This window comes from Amblyomma americanum, chromosome 9 (assembly GCF_052857255.1).
Source record: "Amblyomma americanum isolate KBUSLIRL-KWMA chromosome 9, ASM5285725v1, whole genome shotgun sequence".
NCBI lineage: Eukaryota > Metazoa > Arthropoda > Arachnida > Ixodida > Ixodidae > Amblyomma > Amblyomma americanum.
In genome coordinates this window covers 107229904-107251775 of record NC_135505.1, presented here as the reverse complement: position 1 = coordinate 107251775, position 21872 = coordinate 107229904, and the positions used below count along the sequence as shown (strand labels likewise).

Here is a 21872-nt window from a genome sequence, read left to right as displayed (position 1 = left end):
AGGAGCGCTGCTCAGAAAGAGGCTCCAAGACAGATGTATGAGCATCCTAGTGGCGATTGTGGCTTTGCGGAGGAGGGCAGACTGTTAACGCTTTCGCGTAAGGATTGGTTTGTAGTTTTCAATCGCCGAGGAACACTGTCTTTCAGCCAGACTTCGATTGCTACACTACTGTTTTTTCCGTTTGGTTCTTGTTGCTTCCACAGTTATGCGATAATCAGGCCACACTCGGAGCATACGCTGTAGATGTGTGAGAGTATGATGTGGGGAAGAACTGAAAGAATACTGCTAGAGGGACCCCTCCTACCCTGACCTTTGGTGTTATTAATTGTATGTACACTTCATCTGAGTAGCACTGCTAAAGCTACGAAGCCTGCAGAGGCGAGTTACTTGTGCCACGCTTTGCAGTTATTCCTGTTATGTGCGAGTCTTTGATGGGCTTCTATGCGCACAATGGAGAAGAAGTTTAATGCGTCCCAACGTTATTTTTCAAGATATTTCTTCGCTGACCAGCAGTAACATTACAGAAGGGTTCCCTACTTTCCTCCGCAGATTTCAGCAAAAGCGGTATAAAACACATATATCGCTTTTTTATTTCAGCATATGCTTGAACATCACTAGGCCATGGTTTCTCGAAAAACTGAATTAAAATCGCAAGTAAATACCTATACGACTGCGGGATGGTAGTTTGCCATGGTTCCCAGAAATAGCATGCGCCGTGGCTTTGACATAGGCCCTTTCCACCTTTGTCTGGTACGCTAGCTTTAATAAGCTACTCTTCCAGCTAGCTGCTTTCTATTGTTTCAGGACACAACACACCATTGCGACGATATCATCCTGGGTTCTACGCCTGTGCTTTCGTACGGTACCGCTTGTTAAAAGACCGCCACTGTCGCGTCTTATATGGCTCGCAAACAGCAGTGTTAAACCGGAACCTAACCCGAAACTGCAGTGAACCGGTTGCATATTTACGTTGACAAGTGGCTCATCTTTCGCGATTGATGATGCAGTTGCACTTTCAGGTTACTGGCCAGGTGGGAACTGGTCTCCGTCAATTCGAAAAAGCTGTCAGCTTTCACCACGGACGAGGAATTTGTTGAGGAAGTAGCTTTCGAGCTATTCGATTCAGCGCTGCTTACCCTCGAGGATTTGCCCGAGGGGAAAAACTGAGCAAGGCTAGGAGCCACTTGTAGGTCTTGCATGTGTAGCGGCCTTTGTTAGGCTACATCTCCTGAGAATGCGTCCAGCTCTTACACATGAGCCACTCGGAATTCTGGCTTCAAATTCTTGTCTGGCGCTGAGGCTTATTTGCGGACGTCAACTTCTCGTGGTCAAGACGTAGAGTTGATGTTAGTGCAGAAATCAGGTCTGGTTTTGTGCGCCGCACAGTCGTATCTTCTGCTCGGGCTCTTTTTTTCCTCTCGAGTCACGACGCCATTGGATCCGATGTACGTACACGGCCCGGTAGAGTATCGAAGGGTCCTGGCGAGCGGCGCCATCTCCTTGCTCATTGATTGCTGGTGGGCTGGTATAGGGTGACCTTGTTGCTGTTTCCGCCAGCGCGGTTGTCTTGGTTATCGACTGCGCTGCACTCACCATAGTTTGTTTATCCTAAATTCACTCACCATCATTAGTTTACCGTAACTAAAAGGCCCCTGGGTTAGGGCATTACATAAGAACATTACATAAAGACATTAAGGAACCATACATTACAATCGTCGAACTGAATAGCAGCTACTTCTGAAGGACTGTGCTCAGTGCGCATATTGTTACTGCTGTGCCCGTTGGGCCTTAGGCGGTGCAGGCTGGACAGTGTTATTTTTATTTATTCATCTGCCTACACAACTTTGTGTCCTACACAGGGCCGCCGTTGGGGCGAAACGTCCCGGTGGTGAGGTCCGCTTGCCACAGGTGCTTTGACGATGTGGGTATATCTGAGTGACCACTGACTGGCCACCGAATGGACAACGGAAAATGCACATCATATAGAATGTGGCCCCTGGTTGTGCGACGGATTAGCGTAGCACGTCGCTCAGCCGGACTCGACCGATGCGGCGGCAGTTGGTACACTGTCCTGTAGTGCGCTCCCTTTTATTAATGGGAGAGCGCTAGAGGACTGCTTTTCTCCCTTTTTACTCCTTTCTGATTAGAGTGCAATGGCAGTGCCGCGACCAGACAAGGCCGTGCCTGTGATTGGTCGTCTGCTTCCCGGCCTCTTCCTGGGGCTTTAGATACGACTGATGGCACGTGACGGGCGAATGATACCAAAAACAAAGTGTTTGGAAAATCCGACCTCAGTAACAAATTTGGCTGGAGGACGCGCTTGTTCCTGGTGATTTCCATGTGCTTCGTTCATCGCCGCCGATGCGCTGCTTTGCCGCTTTGTTTGAGCAGTCAGATTACTGTGGAAGGAAAATGATCGCACGTGAAGGATTCTAGAATACTCAGGACTGTCCTCGGTGTTTTGTGAAGCTTATAATAGAGGGTTCGCACTCACCGTTAAAGAAAGTGAGACCGACAGACATTTTTTATAATAAGCTCTGATACGTTTCCACAACTTTCCACTCCTTTTCTTATGACGTCACATCTTCAAAAAACAGCTGTTAACACTCATCCGTGGCCCGCGGCGTCCTGTATTACTCCTCTAGCCAATGATATTAGTAAACGAAATCAACTTCTTATTGTGTGACTTTACTAAACAAGCCAGGTATTAAAATTGAAAAAAAGCAATGAAAATTGATTTTGAGGAAAAGACGCAGTAACTGTCCCACATATCTCGGTGGACATCCGAACCACGCCGTAAGGGAAAAGGTAAAGGGTGGAGTGAAAGAAGAAAGGAAGAAAGAGGTGCCGTAGTGGAGGGCCCCGGAATAATTTCGACCACCTGGGGATCTTTAACGCGCACTGACATCGCACAGCACACGGGCACCTTTTTGCGTTTCGCCTACATCGAAACGTGGCCACCGCAGTCGGGTTCGAACCCGGGTACTCCGGCTCGGTAAACGAGCGCCTTACCCAGCTTATAATTTTTTCTTGTGATTAGCGTCTTGCTTAAGTGAGATGAAAAGTTTTAACAGTGGACTATTTTGTGTCATGGAGCAATTCTGTTTGGTGGTCCTGAATGTGGGTTGAGCTTCACTGCACACTTAAGTTGTGTCCGACTGTAGTATGCCACAATGACGCACAAATTATATCGCATTCACAGCACGAAGGTCGTCTTAAGTGCCCTGTAGTGCCCCGTAATTTTATGGCACTCGGCTGCTGACCCGAAAGACGCGGGTTCGATCACGATCTCCGCGATCGGGTTTCGATAGACGCAATATTCTAGAGGCCCGTGTACTGTGCGATGTGAGTGCACGTGCAACAACCCCCGGTGGTGGAAATTATCCGCAGCCCTTTACTACGGCGTCCCTCAGCCTGAGTCGCTTTGGGACGTTAAACCTTCAGAAACTAAACTACACTAATTTTTTTGTTCGCATGCTGACCGCAGGTGGGCAGCGTCCACCCCAAGGGTCTGCGGCGGCTGATGGCCGCTTGCCCCAACTTGACGTCGCTTGCGATCCGGGACCGCAGAACATCCAGCTACTTTCTGCGCGCCTCGTGTCCCAAGACCAAGCTGCGCAAGCTCCAGAGGCTGGCGCTCAATGGCGACGGGCGTCTGACCGAGATGGGCCTGGACAAGCGGGACCTGCAGAAGATGGTGGACGCCCTGTGCTCGCTAGTCTACGTGGCCGTCGACTCGCTCGAGGTGCGCCTCTACCTGGACCACTACGCGCCCCACGTGGTTCTCGGGTGGTCGACGTGCCCCTTCTGCGCGGCCAAGTTCCCGCAGTGGAACGCGGAGCACGCGGACCTGTGGGCCCGGGTGCACAAGTCCCTGCAGGCGGGCTGTGGAGAGAGCCAGTGCAATGGCGTGAAATAAAATGCGCCGATGTGGACCTAGGCGCAATGATTGCGTTAGCGTTGATTATTGTGATCATTATACGATCTTCGTTTACGGTATACAAGCTTTGTTCGATGCTGCAACAAGCGTATTCTTTTTTTACTAGTGAATAAACAGCAGGTGATGATGGGCCTATATGCGGATATTACCGTCTTCCTAAAAGTATGTTCTTATTTCTGAATGAACACAAAATGTGGTGCGCCGACGAGTGAATTATTAACGCTATATGCGTATGGAATCCTGAATAAATGCGAGGAACTGCTGGTGGTAAAAATGTCAATCATGGTGCAAACTGTCGTCGCTATATCGGTTCTCCAACACGCACAGTAAGCGTCAATATGACGACGACCGTTGAATAATATTGCCACAACCGAAATACCGGTCTAATAAGAATTGCTATCATATTTCCATGATTCAAAAGGGGCCACGTAAGACGATACGAAAATTTTCATACAAGGTCAGTTTTACTGACCAGATCTAAATATTCGGAAAACATAAGCTTCGGAGTATGCAAAGCTTCCTAAATAGATATCCATGGTATCACTTCTGCCACCCGGTACGAATTTGAAGAGGGTAGGCACCCGAACTGTTCGAAGATTTCGATGTAATCAGTTCGCGTGGACACTGTTCCTAAATGTGAGCAAAGCGCTTGACAGTATATTCTGCTGCCGCCTCTTAACTATACTTTGCATGTTGTGATTAAGAGTCTTATTTGTTATTTCGAAGAATTTTTTTTTACTGATTTGACGGCCATTAGACTCATTGCTGAAATTTTATAGTATTTTGGCTGATATCAAAGCCGGCATCTTTCGGCTCCAATTTACAATACTACACTGAAGATTCATTCATTCGGATTGCACGGCACCGGATAAAATGCATCAATAAATCGAACTGTGAATCAGGTGGAGCCTAAAAGAAAGTCCAACGTCAACCCAAATTTATTTCTTGAGACAATCTGATATCGATAATTGTTTCGTGCGAGGAATTTGCGTGAAGTAACTATATTTCACTGCTCCACCAGACTTTGCAGTTGGAGCGCAGTGTCGGATGAATCAACACACAGATGTCCTCTTGGGGCACGGGGGGCATCAACCTCCCCACATGCGCTGTTTCTACGATATTTCTGCGAGACTTTCCGACGTGTTAACGGCTCCACAGAGACATATAATAAACCGAAAACATCCGTCTTCAAATGCTGCTCAGTTATAGTACATACAACCCAGGCCGGAATATTACTGAGGACCATACAGTGATCGCTTTATGGGATGGGCCACTGCGATCTCTGCAGGCCTAAATCATAGGAGCCGAGATGATCTGTCGTCTCAAGAATGTCCCCTCTGTGAATTATGCTATAAGTGAATTACGGTTGCTAATACAGCAGTACATAACATATGTTAAGAATTTACTCACGAGATACTAGGCGGCAGGATGCTAGTTATAGAGATAGAAAAGAAACAGTGCTATAGGGCACAAACAGGTGGACAACAAATTTCCACTTCAGGAGGTGCCCTTTTATTCTTAGCTGTTTCAATATACTGTAGCACAATAGGTGGCGCACCACGGAGAGGAATATTCTTATACCTTCTTGGCAGTGATGAACGGCTGGTGGTAAACCTTTCTAACGTGTCCACGTGAATAATTTAAACACAGAGGGGACATTCTGGGCGGAAGACGCTTATGTATCAGATATTGTACTGTTAGCAGTCAATATTAATAAGAAGAAAGCCGGTTTTCTTATTAACAACAATAAGCAAAGATGTAAAGATTCAGTTTTTTCTTTAGGCTTCCTACTTTCGATATGTTAGTAGCCTTGAGTTTCTGCTGCCATGAAAGGCTCGCTTGACTAGAGAAATAGCAAACAGCAGTAGCTGTATGGGTATGGTCAGTGCCCCCTATACAGAAAGAAAAGACCTCTGCATTACTCCTGTGGCGTCACGTATCTTGCCAAGTAGACGATATTAAAACGAGGTTCAAAAAGAGGCTGCTACCAAGACCTCGGCTGCCAAGCTTCTTGAGCCTCGTGTTCTAGATATCATATATTCAACCGTGCCAGGTGCTTCACGCTGCAGGAAGAGTGCAGAGGCCGTTTCTTTTTAGGAGGCACTAGCTTGATGCGCCAGTCAAGCCCTGCGAGCAGATGTGAAGCTCTTTTGCTTCGGTAAGCTCCGACACCTAATTGGCTGGCTCCCAAAGCTGGGCACAGACGGAATAGCTTTGTCGCGGATCAAGCTATTGGCCCTTGCCGCAACGATAATAAAATCGGACGGCTTGAAGTGTTTTGAGCCCACTTTGCGACTTTGAAGCGCATCCTTCTGACACGATAAAAGAACTGCACTGCACTGGCGAGCATTTCAATGCTCGTTCCACACTCTAGCTTTAACAGGCGAGTGATCCTCCTCTCTTCTTTCTGTTGTACTATAAGGAAAAAAAACAGCAATGCCTTGAACGAGACTGCTTCATTCCCGTTTCTACACCACTTATTTCGTAAGGCAGCCCTTTATAGAATCCCGCCACTGTCGCGCTAATGTCGTTTAGGTGTTTCATTATAGTTCGTATGCTGCGTTGTTTTATGAAGAAGACATCGACCTCAAGAAGCACAGGGGAAGTTCGGATCATCTTCTGAGCAGCAAGATGCGGCGGCCACGTTTCGGTGCAGGCAAAATGCAGCAGACGCCCATTTTCTGTGCAGTGTCACGGCGCGTGAAAGGATCCCACGTGCTCGAAATAAATCCGGACCCCCACACTAAGGCGCCTCTTTCTCTCTCGTTTCCTTTACTCCCATTTTCACCTCCTCCCTCAGGGTGCGGTTCAGTTGTCCACCGAGGGTTAGGCGGTTACTGCGTGTTTACTTTAGTCATAACATTTTTTTTTGTTGTGTGAAGAAAAGTAATGGTAGGGTGTTAACTTATGGTGTCTTCGGCTGAGCCGCACTGCTTCCATGCCAGTGCTCAGGAAGTGACGTCAGATACTACACGAGTGGCACGTTCACTTGCACCTCAGTCGAACGTGCGAAACATTCGCAGAGTGGCGTTGCTCTTTCTGCCCTCTGTTCACCGTGGCCTCCGAGACTCTCTTTGATCTTAGAGGCCATTCTTACGAGCGGACGACGCCAACGACTGCAGTCAGCAATTGTGTAGTTAGCAACACCCTCTTCAGAAACAGCGTGCAGGACCGGCGTTCACAGAAATGGTGGGAAATTAGGGAAACACAAGCATGCTCGTTAAATACTGCGATTGTGCTTGCGCAGGTTTGTCAGACACAACAACACGGCGTTATGCTGACCGGTTTTGATACTTTAGAGCAGCTATAGTAAAAATAATTGGTTTCTGGGGAAAGGAAATGGCGCAGTATCTCGCATCTCGGCGGACTCCTGAACCGCCCCGTAAGGGATGGAATAAAGGAGGTAATGAGAGAAGAAAGGAAGAAAGAGGTGCCGTAGTGGAGGGCTCCGGAATAATTTCGACCACCTGGGGGTCTTTAACGAGCACTGACATCGCACAGCACACGGATGGCTTTACGTTTCGGCTCCATCGAAACGCGGCCGCCTCGGTCGGGTTCGAACTCGAGTACCCCGAGCAGCTGGAGTAACTTCCGAAAATATCTGCCGACGAGTCTCAATCCAATCTCAGCTTCCACATTGTCGCTTTATAGATAATTTTTTTAACCTGTGCTCACGTTGACAAAAAGTACGATGTCATAAAGTGCAGGAATGCCGGGTGATTCGCATCTGCCGTTTGCTGCACTAATAATAGTGACACCTTTAATTTAAAAAAAAGGCACATTGCTCGCCGGCCGGCGGCTGCGTTATTGCAACGCGAATAAGTGCATTGCAGCCGGAACAATATTCTACATTTCTTTAAAATATGCCCACTTATAATGTTTCGTCTGTTATTTCTCTTCGCCGATGCTTCCTATCGGCCATTGTGTAGTGAGATTGTCTGCGCCAACAGCGTCGTCTGCACGCGACGTCTGCTAGCGCGCGCTGCACGACGGGATGCCACCGCGCTCCACCGGCTCCACTGTCGGTCTCCACGGTGGCGCGCACTCGTGTCGTGCTCGCCCAAGCCGAACGTACGGCACTGCACGAGTGCGTGGAAAACTCCACGAGTGCCGTCAAGACACCAATAGTGAAAGGAAGGGACATTGAGGGCTCCAAGGTCACCCTCAAGGTCACCCTCTCATTGGCTACAGCTGCCGCGACACTATTCCGAACTTACCCGAGTTTCCTCCCATTGGCTACACCTTGCGCGGCGCTCCTCCGAAGGATTCCGAGCATGCCCGAGTTACTCCGAGGCTTCACTTAAGATTTTTGGTTGGAAATGTGTAGAATAGTGTTTTGGCGCTAAAGGTGAAGCCCGCCGCGGTGGCTCAGTGGTTACGGCGCTCGACTACTGATCCGGAGCTCCCGGGTTCGAACCCGACCGCGGCGGCTGCGTTTTTATGGAGGGAAAACGGTAAGGCGCCCGTGTGCTGTGCGATGTAAGTGCACGTTAAAGATCCCCTGGTGGTCGAAATTATTCCGGAGCCCTCCACTACGGCACCTCTCTCTTCCTTTCTTCTTTCACTCCCGCCTTTATCCTTTCCCTTACGACGCGGTTCAGGTGTCCAACGATATATGAGACAGATACTGCGCCATTTCCTTTCCCCCAAAACCAATTATTATTAGTATTATTATTATTATTACTATTAATATTATTATTATTATTATTATTATTATTATTATTATTATTATTATTATTATTATTATTATTATTAAAAGTGAGTCTTGTCATTTGGGATGGCGATAGTCAGAAGACTCAGAACTTGAGGGCATAGAGGAATAATGAAATGCCGCCGACGGCTAACTGAACTCATTACCTTTGTATGTTGCGTGCAGTGTGCCTGACCCCAAGCAGCACAGGCAATCGGCCAAATATTGGAAATGTATTGGCAATGACAATCACAGTGAGACAATCCGTTGCCAATACTGGGTCGACTACTTGTGTTGCTCGAGACCATACCCCCGCCTCTCGCTCTTTCTCGCTGAAGAAGAGGCACAGCAACCGGTAGATGCCGGCGCAGTAGAGCGACAACCAGGAGTGTGACCACCATCTCAAGCCCGGCCAGCACCGCCCACTGCGGCCGCCGGCAGTCTCAGCCAACACCTCCTATGCACACATTCTTCTAGGCGGCCTTGGCTCAGCACGCATTTAACAACCGTATCGAGCTTAGCCACTGTGACCGTAACTTAAAATTTTGCACTGCCTTTGGACTCCTAAAGGATACCATATCATCAGCTTGACTATGCTTACTGCAGGGCAAAGGCCTCTCCCATGTCTCTGCAATTAACCCTGTCCTTTGCCAGCTGCGCCCACTGTATCCTCGCAAACTTCCCAATCTCATCCGCTCACCTAAATTTCTGCCGTCCCCAGCTACGCTTGCCTTCTCTTAGTATACACTCCGTTACCTTTAACGACAAGCGGTTATCTTGCTTTCTCATTACATGCTCTGCCCACCGTCACAGGCGCGTCAGTTGGCAACAGGATGCAAATTATTGAATCAATGCATAAGAGAGACTCGTTTAGCGGCAGACAGAATTGAGGAACACTAAAAAGTCTTAAAAAGAAAACTAAATCGTCAAATCGTGTACCCTTCCACTGCGCCATAGAGCCAGATAGGGAGGAGGTATACTCACGATGACCTTGGTGCCTGGCATATGCTGCTGGCGGGGCCAGCGTCAACTGCCTGTACTTAAGATGGTAATCTCGGAGCCCCAGGACAGCCAATTATTAGGACAGCCAATAGGACAGCCAATTAAGAAAAGAGGAGCAAAAATGACAAGAAGAAAAACAAACTCAACAAGCATAGCATTGTTGTCCTGTAAGAAATTTCCTACAACAATGTGGCACACACATGTCGCTGCGGTCAGCTTTCACAGCAGTCTGTCAGTCCCACGGTAGGGAAGAGTCAGAGGGTACATTTTCACCATTACACCATCGCAAGGTTTCACTTCACCGAGATTCCGTCACATACTTCAAAACCTGTTGCAGGCTCCACGAGCAGACCATGTATGCAATCCTTGTTTCCATGGCGTCACGCTCACCAGATGGAGCATTTTCGAGTCGGGTTCATGGCAATGCCGGTCGGACAGCCGAAGGCAGCCGAGAACTTGGCGAAGTTCATGAGCGGGATGTTGACCCTGAGCCTGCCGGGTATGTCACCGAACTTGAGCTTACGTACCCATGATTCCTGGCTTGGATTGTCGCACAGTCCAACAGCGTAGAGGACGAAAAACAGTTGTTCCATATCTAGTTGACGCTCGTCAACGGTGATCTTGAGCCTGTCTGCGCCATCTTGAGTGGTGAGCACCTTCATGTACAGATCGTGCAGGGGCCCCAAAATCGCGTTATCGGCGATGTTCTCTTCCAGTCTTATCCGAGCCTCGAAGTTGTCTCCGATGAGCTCGCGTATCTCGACGTAGTACTGGTCTTGGAAGCAGAGCTCCAGTTGCGAGTACTTGCTCATCTCATCGGCGTTCCACCACGTGGCCACTGCAAGGTTATGGTCCACAGACGCGCCACGCCTGTCCACGGCCCCGAACATGCCCCTGAAGACTTCGGCCAGAACAAGAGGGAAGAGAATGGGCTCGATGCTCTTGGTGACGTCGTTGAGGAAGGCAACGTTGGCGTGTGGAATGAAGAGGACGTTACGACCAAAGAAGTACTCGTGCCCAGATGACAACGCTGTGTGGTCGTACCTTGCATCCAGGTCGTCCTTGGGAGGCTTGGTCTCCCAGTAGACATTCATGGATGCGGCTTGCAGCTCACGGAAGCTCTCCACTAAATGGCTCGGGTCAAGAGGCTGGGCGTTGAAGTTGTAGTAACTGGCGACAGTATTGATATCATCCGTACTGCCCAAGAAGATGATACGCATGTTCTCAAGCTTGTCAACACCGATGCCAATAGCTGAGCGATCTAGCCATGACGACGATGAGAGGAGGCGATCCGTCATGCTGCTCTTAAGCTGGACTTCAAGGCTTGACATGCTATAGTCGTAGTGTTTCAGGAGCAACGTAGAGTTGGTCTTACTAAATGTCATGCGTCCAAAGAAGCGCATACCGTGCTTGTAAAGTCGTTCCAGAAGGTGCATGCAGGCTTGTAGTCGGTCCGGAACAAACTCAAGGTAGTCGTCGTGGCTTAGACGCAGCAGAGGACTAGCTACTTTGGCCAAAAGAGGGGACATGTGCACAACGAGACGATAGCCGATGTAGTTGAGAAGTGTCACTGTGTCTGTCTCGTTGAGAATTGCTCCCAACCTGCTCACATACTCGTTGTTCATAATGGCTACTGGCTTGTCGTTGTCGAATGTCTCGATGTCCTGGAATAGGATCGTCAGGTACTCTTTCCAGTCCCACTTGCCTCTTCGGTCAAGCTGTCCCACTCGCTTTATCCTTTCTTGGAACTCGACAAAATGTGGCACGGACATGACACTCTGCAGCTTCTTCTCGAGAAGGGCAACGGCTTCCGCTTGCTCGGTAATGTCTTGCTTCTTGTCAAAAAGCGAGAAGGCAAGAGCAACCTTCTGGGTGAAGTTTTCCGGGGACTCGTCCAGGTAAGCCAGGTTGTACCTCCTGAGCGTTAGGCTTGGTGCATCGATGTGAACCGTGTAGCCACGGTCGTCTTCGAATGGCTTCCGCAGAAACACCCGTGCGAAAGAGAAGACACCGAGGTCCCGATCCACAAACGCAGAGACCGTAACGACGCTAGCACCGCGAGGAGCTTTTCTGTAAGGCCAGTTGCCAAGGTTGTACTCTTCCAGCAGGGTGCGGATGGATGTGAGGTTCTTGTCGTTTTTCTCTTCGGACTGGCACTTGGGCAGAAGCGATATTGCCTGATGGAGGAAAACGCCAGGGTACTTGTGGTAGCGCTCTTCGTTCTCCTTCAGGTAGGTGCGGAAGAACTTCTCAATGTCCATCATCATCATGCCGGCTGTTCTCTCATGGTACGACCTAGCCTGCACGTCCAGGTCGTGCGCCATCCAGTGCCGTGAGCAGACGTGTGCGTAGAAGTCTGTGCAGGGGTTGATACTTGAGTTGAGCCTTCCGCGCAGATAGTTCTCCGCCCAGATGCACACGTCTGACTTGCAGCTAGATTGCGTAAGCAGAATTCTCTTCTCGTGCTTGGCCAGGTACCGGCTGTCGGCCCCGGTCAGAAGGCCGCCGTCGCCTGCCGCGGATCCATTGCCAGGCCGCAGTAGCGACATGGATTGGTTGAACAGCGTGAGGATGGCTCCACCAGCCTGAAGCTTGTACGCAGTGACGGCGACGCCCACGATGACCATGAGGGCGCCGACGCTGCACACGGCCAAGTAGGGCAGGCCGCTGGGCGAGCGGGCCACCCGGATCTGCGACGGCGGGCGCCTCTGGACAGTCGTGCATTTGAAATCCGGTGGCGAGACCCAGCCAGCGTCGGCGTGTTCGTGCGACCCGGAGGCGTCCCGGAAGCTATGCTCCGATACCTCCTCCAAGTCGGCCTCCTGGCGCTCCATTTGCATGGAAATCGGGGAGCGGACGCAGTCCACCGCGGTAAAGGCTTCTTCTTTACCGCGAGAGGCCACGTGCAAGTCGCGTTTTTTTTTCGCACCTTAGCTTCTGCTACCCTGCAGATCAGGAGCGTGACTCGAGAAGCCGTAGCCCTAATGATATGTGCTTGGGAGGTAAGCACAAAGTTTCTTGAAGGAAACAGTTTGGGTGTCTAAGTTGTCATATCTTAGACGCCTCATTTACGTCCCCGGCTGTCGGTCGACGCAGATTTGAAATCCGGTGGCGAGACTAACACCAAGAGTGCGCCGGGAAATAACAGAGTTGCGTAAAAAATGCCTACCGGTGCCAGCAGACTAGCCATTCAGCAAAATAAATCGAAGGTTCAACTCTCCATTGGAGACTTTCAGACTCATGAACCTACCCTAGACAACCCATCCTCGGGGTCCACTCAATGCAAGAGGGAATGAAGACATCCGGATAAGAAAACTCACGGGGCCGTGGGACCCACTCAAACTAAGTTGAAGATTAGAGAACAGAAGAGCAGATGCCTGCGCAAACACCGTGAAGACACTGAGAAGGGTGGTTCTTATTTTCTGCCTCATATACAGAGCAACCAACTACAATCTTAACAAAGAACAAATTCAGTTTACAAGTGCTGCACAACGACCGAAGCAATGGCCACACTTTCAGCCCTAAACCAGATGGAAAGCCTTGAAGAAGCCAGAATCACTAAAAAAAACACCGCCATAGTTTAATCGTCTAAGGCAGGAGCCTGTAAACATATGACTCTCATATGGGATGCAACGCTCATAAAGATTACCTTAAACCATCCCTGGAACATCACAATACAGATGTCGACCGGCCACTACCGAAGCGAGCAGCTAAAAGAAGCGTGAAGGAGACACGATTTGTTTTACCTTTACACTTTGAGCAGTGAATTATAGCCAGGTGTGTGTGTGAGTGCCCTGTCCTTGCAAACGAAAGTCGGAAGCTGCGTTGTGCTCTGGACCGCCTTGATCTTCACTCTTTCACGGAGGACAAGATCCTCGGTCCGTGGCCGCAACAGTCGACTTCCATCAAGGCTTACAAGACACTGTTTAGCATTTTTATTCCAATATCACGTGATGTTTTCCGTTTTTCGTTTTACTTCTTTATTCCAATATCACGTGATCTGTTTTAATTTTTTCGTTGTATTTGTCGTTTTTTTGCTTGCTATTTTACTCTGTTGGCTTTACCCTCCTCCCCATACAATACCCACAGTCATGAGGGCCCTTACGGGTATTTTGAATAAATAAGTAAATAAATAAATAAATCATTGATATAGAAGACGAGGGACATCAAGTGTTCACAAACTACTGTATATGTGCCATTACGCCTGAGGACATCATCATCAGCAGCAGCTGCAAGAGAGAAGAGATGCTCAGGAAGCGTGTACATCAGACACCTTGAGAAAACCTACACAACTGACTACAAAGAAAAGGCGGACAGCACCACGTGCGGGTGGAATGTCGAATTTTTGTCCATTAGTGCGTTCGTTTCCGCAGTGCACTCTGCCCAATCCCCCGCACTGGGTATGTGCCATTTAGGCTGAGGTCATCATCATGATCAATTTTGGGCCCGGTCCGAAATAATGTCTGCGATATAAGCCAAATCCTGGCCATAACAAGCTAGAAAGAAGGGAACCGTGATTGTACGAATTGACTCAAGCAACTCACATAACGGCAAATGACCCGCTCTGTGGTGAAGGCGCCCCTGAACCTCCTTCAGCTTCATGCGTAACGCGTTACAATTAATCTCATTACTATAGTAATAAACTACATTTCCAAATTTGGCAGTGCAGTGTTTACGTTTTCTAATGTATAATGTTCTCGGTAATCCAGTTGGGCCTTGGTGGGGTCGCTGTTTTTAATATTCTTGGAGAGGCGTGGTGTGGTACAGTGGCGCAACAAAGTTATTCTCCGTTATTCATAGTCAAAGACGGCGTCCATAAGCATCAGTAAACAGCATCGTGTACCAGGGGATAGCAGGGCTGGCATAATGTATTTTTTAATTTCTTGTTATTTCTTCCTTTCATATTAATCACCAGAACCAGTGGTCGATGCTGGCGTTAGCAGGGTTCTATTGTGCGTTGAGAGAGAAAACATCGCCAGGCGTTAAAGGGACTATGAAATAAATTTATCGAGGTTACATAAAGCAGACGAGAGATTGGCATTCGATCACTCGTCACCCCAGTGCAAGAATTGTTAAGCTAGCATCAATAACAACCAAGATATAGACGATTAAAAATTACGCTCCTTCTGTCTCCCCTCAACTCGTACACCCGGAGCACCAGAAAAAAAATAAAGAAAACAGGTCTGGGACTGGGCCCCGCCTATGAACACGTCTTCTGATGTTGTTCGGTTTGCAACTTCCGGTTGTCGCACTTGGCTCCCCAGCAGCAGCATCGGCAGCGTCTCCGCGGTCTCTCTTCGCCCTTCTGGATTGCGGCACGCGTCGGATTCCTTTGCTGGTCGTCCGTTGTTGCGGACGAAAAAGACATGGTGGGTGGCTCCGGAACTCCCGACAGAAAAAGGCGTCAGAGGTATATTGAAACTATATGCCTGAAGGCAGTGACCTGGCTCGCGCGGCGAACCGAGCAGACGACTTTCACGGCTACCGGAAGTGTGCCCGTGACGTCGTGGCTGCCATGGCTCCAGCGAATGATAGCGTGTGGGGGCCTGCCGACGTCAAGGAACTAGTGACGTCACTACGAAAACACCAATCGGCGCCAGAATTTTGAAAAACAGGATTTTTAAAAATTCATAATAAATTGCCGGCTCCGTTTCGAAGACTCATAGTTAGTGTGAATGCTCCTTAGCATCATTTCTAAGCATTGAAAAAATTTACACGCGACTTTTAATTAATTGCATAGTCCCTTTAAGCATTCAGGGCTTGAATAAATAAAAATGACAACTGGGATAAATTTGTTTTTCTACAGTTCTTTTTGGTTCTTAGCCTCCCGCGCTATATGGAGCACCGGAGGATTGTAGAAGCTTTGAAGCCTTTTGTAACTGTGAAAACTATGGACCGTGAGAAGTGGCGGTGCCCCGGAATGGAGCACATGGAAACAGCGAACCGTGAAATCTCGCTCACGCTCAAGGACGGAGAGTCAGAAAGTACAATACCTCACACGCTCAACATTTTCGGGTTACAAGCTTTTGTTATGATCCCAGACAGGCCTCCGCTGTGTCCTCGCTGTAAACGTGTGGGCCATGTACGGCGTCACTGTCGTACGCCTCGATGCAGCAGTGCCGACGCTTTGGGCACACAGTAGACAATTGTGTGATGGGTTATGCTGACAGTTACGCCAAGGCAACTGGCACATGAAGATGACTGGCGTCAGAGCACATTATGGATGTGTCGAATGTTGTGCAAGTGTCAGGTGAACTGAGTCATGAGCTCCAAACAGAAGATGGACCAAAGGCTTCTGCACCGAATAACGGCAAGGGTCCGCCTGCAAGTAGGGACAAACAGGAATCCTCGTCTCCAGACCCAAAGCCACTGGGCCCGGGTCTGCCCGGGTCTACTACTTTGAGTTTGGTGCTTGCTGCTCAGGAGCCACTTGGCACCCAACGATCACGAGAGCAGAACACCCCTTCTGTAGAGACAGTGGAAGCACTTCAGCCAGTGAATGTGCGACATGCCTTCTGTGTCGGCGATGTCCCTTCGTCGCCGGAGTGCAGCAAATAGTGTGTCACCTGAAGTGCCAGCTTCTAGTGCGTTCGGTGCCCCGTCGGCTGTCAGCGTGGTTGCGAGTGGCGTGGTCCACTCGGCTTCATGGGCCGAAGCCTTGGCTGTGTCAGAAGAGGCGATGGACAACAGCGCACCTTTGAAGCGTCCTGCAGATGATGAGGTGTGTCGATGGCGATGTGCAGAAGGCACCTGGTGTGGCGGCATCGGGAAGGGTGACCTTAAAATGTAGGGCGATGTCTGCCCTACAGGCCGCCGATTTGCAGGCCAGCCGGCCCAGTACAGGGGATGGCCTTCAATAAGACAAGCAGCAAAAATGGCGGGCGTCACAGCATTCCAGGTCGCTTCCCTTAACATTAGGGGTTTGCGTAATCGTCGAAGGCAACATCAGTCACGGCATCTTTTAAAAAAATGATGTGGGAGTGTTGCAGCCATCCAGGAAACCAAGCTGTCCTCTGATTAGGAGACTCAAGCTGCTGTCGAGCCTTTTTTTGTCAGAATTCAATGTTATCGTTAATCACTCGAGAGGGTTATCAGGTGGTGGCATGCTATTCCTGGCCAACACACAGGGGGAGCATTGCCGTGCCGTATCGCACAGATGATGACGGTGACATATCTGCTGTGACCTCGCAATTTCGGGTGTGCAGGGGCGAATTGTTTGTGTTTATGCCCCAGTAAAGCAGAGTGATAGAAATCTATTTTTACTGTAATTAGTAGACCATTTGTCCACGGATCGTAAAATTATACTGTTGGGAGATATAAATTGTGTTTGCAGGGATGAAGACCGAGAAGTGTTAAGTAAGCGATATGACCCTAGTGCTGCTTTACTCATTGATTTGGCATGCGAATACAACCTGGCGCATGTTGGGCAAGATAAGGGACATAACATCCATTTCACTCATTTTCAGTGCTCCACTAGTGCTCGGCTTGAGAGGATTTACGTTTCAGCAGACAAGTTATCCAGCGTTTTTGGTTACTGGGTGCGACCCATATTCTTCAGTGATCACTGCATGGTGTCTCTTCAGATAGGAGGTACAGTCGGCGCATACTACATCCTCGATGGGAGCTGTGGAAGCTGAATAGCTGCCTGCTGTCAGATGAAATCTTCAAACGTGCTGTACCTGATTGCTTGAAGGACACGTGGTCAAGCGGTGACCTCTCACTTTTGCAAAAATGGGACTTATTTAAACTAGAAACAAAAGCATTGCTATTGAATTGTCAGAGCAATAATAATAATAATAATAATAATAATAATAATAATAATAATAATAATTGGTTTTTGTGGAAAGGAAATGGCGCAGTATCTGTCTCATATATCGGCGGACACCTGAACCGCGCCGCAAGGGAAGGGATAAAGGAGGGAGTGAAAGTAGAAAGGAAGAAAGAGGTGCCGTAGTGGAGTGCTCCGGAATAATTTCGACCACCTGGGGATCTTTAACGTGCACTGACATCGCACAGCACACGGGCGCCTTAGCGTTTTGCCTCCATAAAGACGCAGCCGCCGCGGTCGGCTTCGAACCCGAGATTGAAGCCTCAGAAAGAATCGCGCTTTTTAAGAGACATCACCTTCGAGAGCTCGGCCGTTCTTTAGTTGAGCTACATGAGTTAGAGAGGATTAGCCCGGGTGCCTATGTAGAAGATATCACTGCCGTAAAAGCAGAGCTTCAGCAGTTTGAAACAGAAAGATACAAATGGGCCTTGGTTAAGATCTAGGTTCCATAGATTTCTGGGTGAGCAACCATCTCGTCGGGCCCTGAGTGATGAAAGGCCGATTGCTCTATAGCTAAAGAAATATTGGAAATTCAGTATGGTGGTTGCACATACAGCGATGGTCCTGGTATTATTGAGGCTTTGACTATTATCGGAAGCTGTTTGGTGGTTGTGTGGGCACAAACGTGACATCTGATTACAGTCAGTTTATTCGAAGCCATGCCCCGGCTTGACGATGAGCAGCGTGCTGTAGTGGAGGGGCCTATTACTTTGGACGAAATTAAATCTGCAATTTCTGACCTGGCGGCTCAGAAATCTCCTGGGCCCGATGGCATTACTAGCGAGTTCTATAAACCATTTTCCACTTGCCTAGCGCCTCTCTTGATGGAGGTTTTCCAGGCTTCTTACGATGTTGGTTTTTTGCCCCCACTTTCTGTTCTGGGCATCATAAATTAATTCCAAAAAGCACAGATTCAAATCCGTTGAAAACAGTTGAGGGATATCGTGCGCTTTCCCTCTGTAATGTAGATTACGAACTTTTTGCAAAGGTTATTTGCAATCGTCTGCAGCTAATTGTCGCTCACTTAATAGGCACGCATAAGGTGTGCGGTATCAGAGGCCGCAGCATCCAAACCCAAATTCATATTGCACGTTCAGTAGTGGAGACAATATCAGATGAGATCGGACAAGAACCTCTAATTCATATTGACCTTGCCAAGCCGTTTGATAAAGTTCGTCACGATTTCTTGTTTGCGGCCTTAGAACATGAAAATATTGGAGAGGTTTTGCTTAGGGGCATAAGACTGTGTTATAAGGAGTCTTATACAAGGCTAATTGTTAACCAAGAGCTAACCAAACTTATTCCACTGAAATTATCTGTTCGCCAAGGCTGTCCTTTACCCACTTTGTTGCTGGTCTTATATCTTGAACCCCTTTGCCTCAGTGTTATTATCTGCACATCTATCCGTGGTTTCTCCTTGGCGCAGTGTGAAATTAAGATCTTAGCTTATTGAGATGATGTCGCCCTCTTTTGCTCTGACAAAAAGAGTGTGCTTGAGGCACTGCATTTGGCTGAACAGCTTTGCGAGGTATCAGGTGCGGCTTTTAATCTAAATAAATCCAAAGGGTTTTGGTTGGGCCATTGGGGTACAACGCCAAGTCATTATGGTGGCATAAGCTGGGTCTCCGGGCTCCTTCACTATACCTAGGGGTTCCTCTTCACCAAATGCGAAACAGTGGCGCCTACTGGAATTCTCAGGTAGTCTCCATGGGGCAACAAACCCAGGCTTGGATGGGTAGGGAACTATCAGTGTTTGCTCGGGCTCAAGTTTACGACATTTTTTTATTTGCAAAACTAACCTATGTGCTGCAGGTTCTCCACTGTGCGAGGAAGAAAGTGCGGGTGGTGCACAGAGTATTTGCTACATTCGTATGGCGTTCCCAATGTTAACCCATGCGTCGCGATAACCATTTTCTTTCTCTAGAGTCTGATGGAATCGGCCTTGTTCACTTATTCGTGCATCAGCTTGTTTCGCGTTTTTTTTCTTTTGAAATTGTCAAACCACCCTTTTTTAGTAGCTGTGCTTATTAGGCGTCTTAGTGCTCATTTGCCTTTCCTATTCACACCGACGGGACACAGTCGTGGGGGGGCCTTTGTGGGGATTCCTTAAGGAAGTTGCTGGCACCTTCCATTTCCTCAATGTGCGCTTTTCTTTAGACTACCTGTAAAGCCTCTCCAGAATGCATATGACTCAGACACTTACAGAGTACTTGTTCCCTGTACCGTTGTATCGGCAACCTTTTCTGGAGTTCCTTGACACCACTGTTTTAAGACGTGTCAGGCGAATGTACATTTCTTCTGCTGCGAAAACATTCTTTTTCAAGGTGCACACGTCAACGCTGCCTGTGAAGGCATGGCTTCATGCCAAGGAGATGCGCCATGGTCAGTGATTGTCGCCTGTACAATACACCAGAGACAATTGACCATATTTTTGTTCTGTGTATTGATGCTATCTTCTTCTAGGACATTTTACAACGAACAATTAAGAAGGACATTGACATTACACCCTACAGTATTCGTTTTTTGCCCGCGGAGAAAAACAGTGCTGTGCCATATGATCTATTTATGTTGCTGGCACTATTTAGTCTCTGGAAGAGCCGCATGATGGACCGCCAAGCCGAATCACCACGGTCGTCGAAATCTTTGATTTGTGATCAATGCGCTTTGGTGCGGGGAGTATATGCTGCCCTGCAAGAGCCGCCTAGCTGGCTCCCCTACCTGGGTGTATGTGTGTTCCTCCCAGACTTTTGATGTCTTGGAAGGAGGGTTCATGCGGGGGTAAGGTGGCCTGGTGTTTTGTGGCGTAAGCGTGCTTAGATTTTTCTTTTCGACACTATTTCCATGCAATAACGGAAGGAAAGCGCAGGTTGCGTAGTGGTTAGTGAACTCGCTTAACACGCGGAAGACTGAGGTTCCATTACCACTGAGTGAACATTTTTGTATTTATTTTTTAATTTAATTTAAATCACAGTTTCTTTCAGTGCAAACAAGCCGTGCTATCTAAAAAAAAGCCAACCAAAACCGAAACTGAAGTTTGTGCAACGCCGCCTTGCTGCTGCCGTGGACTTCACCTTGTCAAAATATATAACGGCCTGAATCTCCGTGCCGCTCCGCCCCAGTTCGGTAAGGTGACTTGATTGCACTTCTGAGTTCACTTGTATACTTCCACAGTGACTAGAACGAAGTGTGCCCACTTTCTCGATCACCTAGCCGTCCATGCTTCGCAATCATGCAGCTCGCGCATCCATCGGCTGACATATATCTAACCGTCGGCTGTAGGACCCTTAACAACGCAACGTTCGCTGCATTGTGTGAAGTGCATCGCCGCCAAGTCTGAGCTGATCCAGTTGTGCTTTACTTTCCCTCTTTCACAAGCTGAATGAAAACACTACAGTCATCTCGCAGACCAAAGCTTCGTTCAGCGACAGCGTACGTCTCCGTGACGCGCTCTGTGCAGCTCCCAGACGCCATGTTGAACGAAATAATTCCCAGCACTGCTTGAAGGGCGTGTTTGTATTACTGAACTGCTAAAAGCACAGATCGGAGCTTGGAGAGTAACGTCGGTTGTACTCTAAACGCGCATTCGAAATTGGCGCTGCGTGGCACGGAGATTCAGGCCGTCATATTTTGACAAGGTGAAGTCCACGGCAGCAGCAAGGCGGCGCTGCACAAACTTCAGTTTCGGTTTTTGGTTATGTTTTTTTTTAGGTAGCACGGCTTGTTTGCGCTGAAATAAACTGTGTCATAAATTAAAACAAACTTTTCTTTCAGTTGGAATCGAACCCTAGTCTTCCGCGTGCGAAGCGAGTTCATGAACCACTACACTACGCAACGCGCGAGCTATGCTGCCTCTAAAAAAGCCCCTAGGGTAGGATAACGTTCGCAGCGCTCCAAGCAGAAAGCACCCTTTTTTTTTGGCTCGATTTTGATACACAGGCGGCGTAGGCGTTTGCCACACACTCTCTCTTCTAGTTCACTCTAGTATCGAGCATAGCGGTCGTATTGAGCTTCGTGTTTCGTCAATTATTATATTCAGGAAAGCTCGGTCGCTGCTGGTGTGTCAACGCGCCGATGGAGTTTACATCCTATGGGCTTGTCCCGCTGATTTCCCCAAACCACAGCTGCAACTTCGTAATTCTTAGCAGTGGAGGGCTTTGCTCAGCTCGGACCTAGGTGTTCAACGCTGGACCATCGAACGAGCCACCGAGGTCATCAAGAAGTAACTTCCGATCACCTTACAGGCTAGAAAGGCTCACTTTATCACCTCCGCAAAAAAAAACCTAACCAATGAGCAGGAGGTACCGTGGAGACAATTCCAAACTGGAATTCTTCCTAACCCTGCCGTTCTAAGCCATGTGTACCCGGATAGATTTAAAACAAAGTGCAGCAAATGCGGCGTCAAAATTACCATA

General features: G+C 48.5%; 2 protein-coding genes across 2 annotated transcripts in view; one reads left to right on the top strand and one right to left on the bottom strand.

The window, feature by feature from the left end:
- LOC144105308 (uncharacterized) overlaps positions 1-4067 on the top strand; it is a 37962-nt gene extending 33895 nt beyond the window's left edge. Inside the window, exon 3 of the mRNA XM_077638447.1 lies at positions 3488-4067. Within this exon, the coding sequence (XP_077494573.1) occupies positions 3488-3919 (432 nt within the window). The 3' untranslated portion in view covers positions 3920-4067. The remainder of the gene's footprint in view (positions 1-3487) is intronic.
- A 5673-nt stretch (positions 4068-9740) lies between these two features.
- Positions 9741-12519, bottom strand: LOC144105307 (neprilysin-2-like). The gene has a single exon (XM_077638446.1). It carries the CDS (start codon positions 12470-12472, stop codon positions 10019-10021), a length of 2454 nt encoding a protein of 817 aa, XP_077494572.1. The 5' UTR covers positions 12473-12519; the 3' UTR covers positions 9741-10018.
- Positions 12520-21872: the final 9353 nt, after the last annotated feature.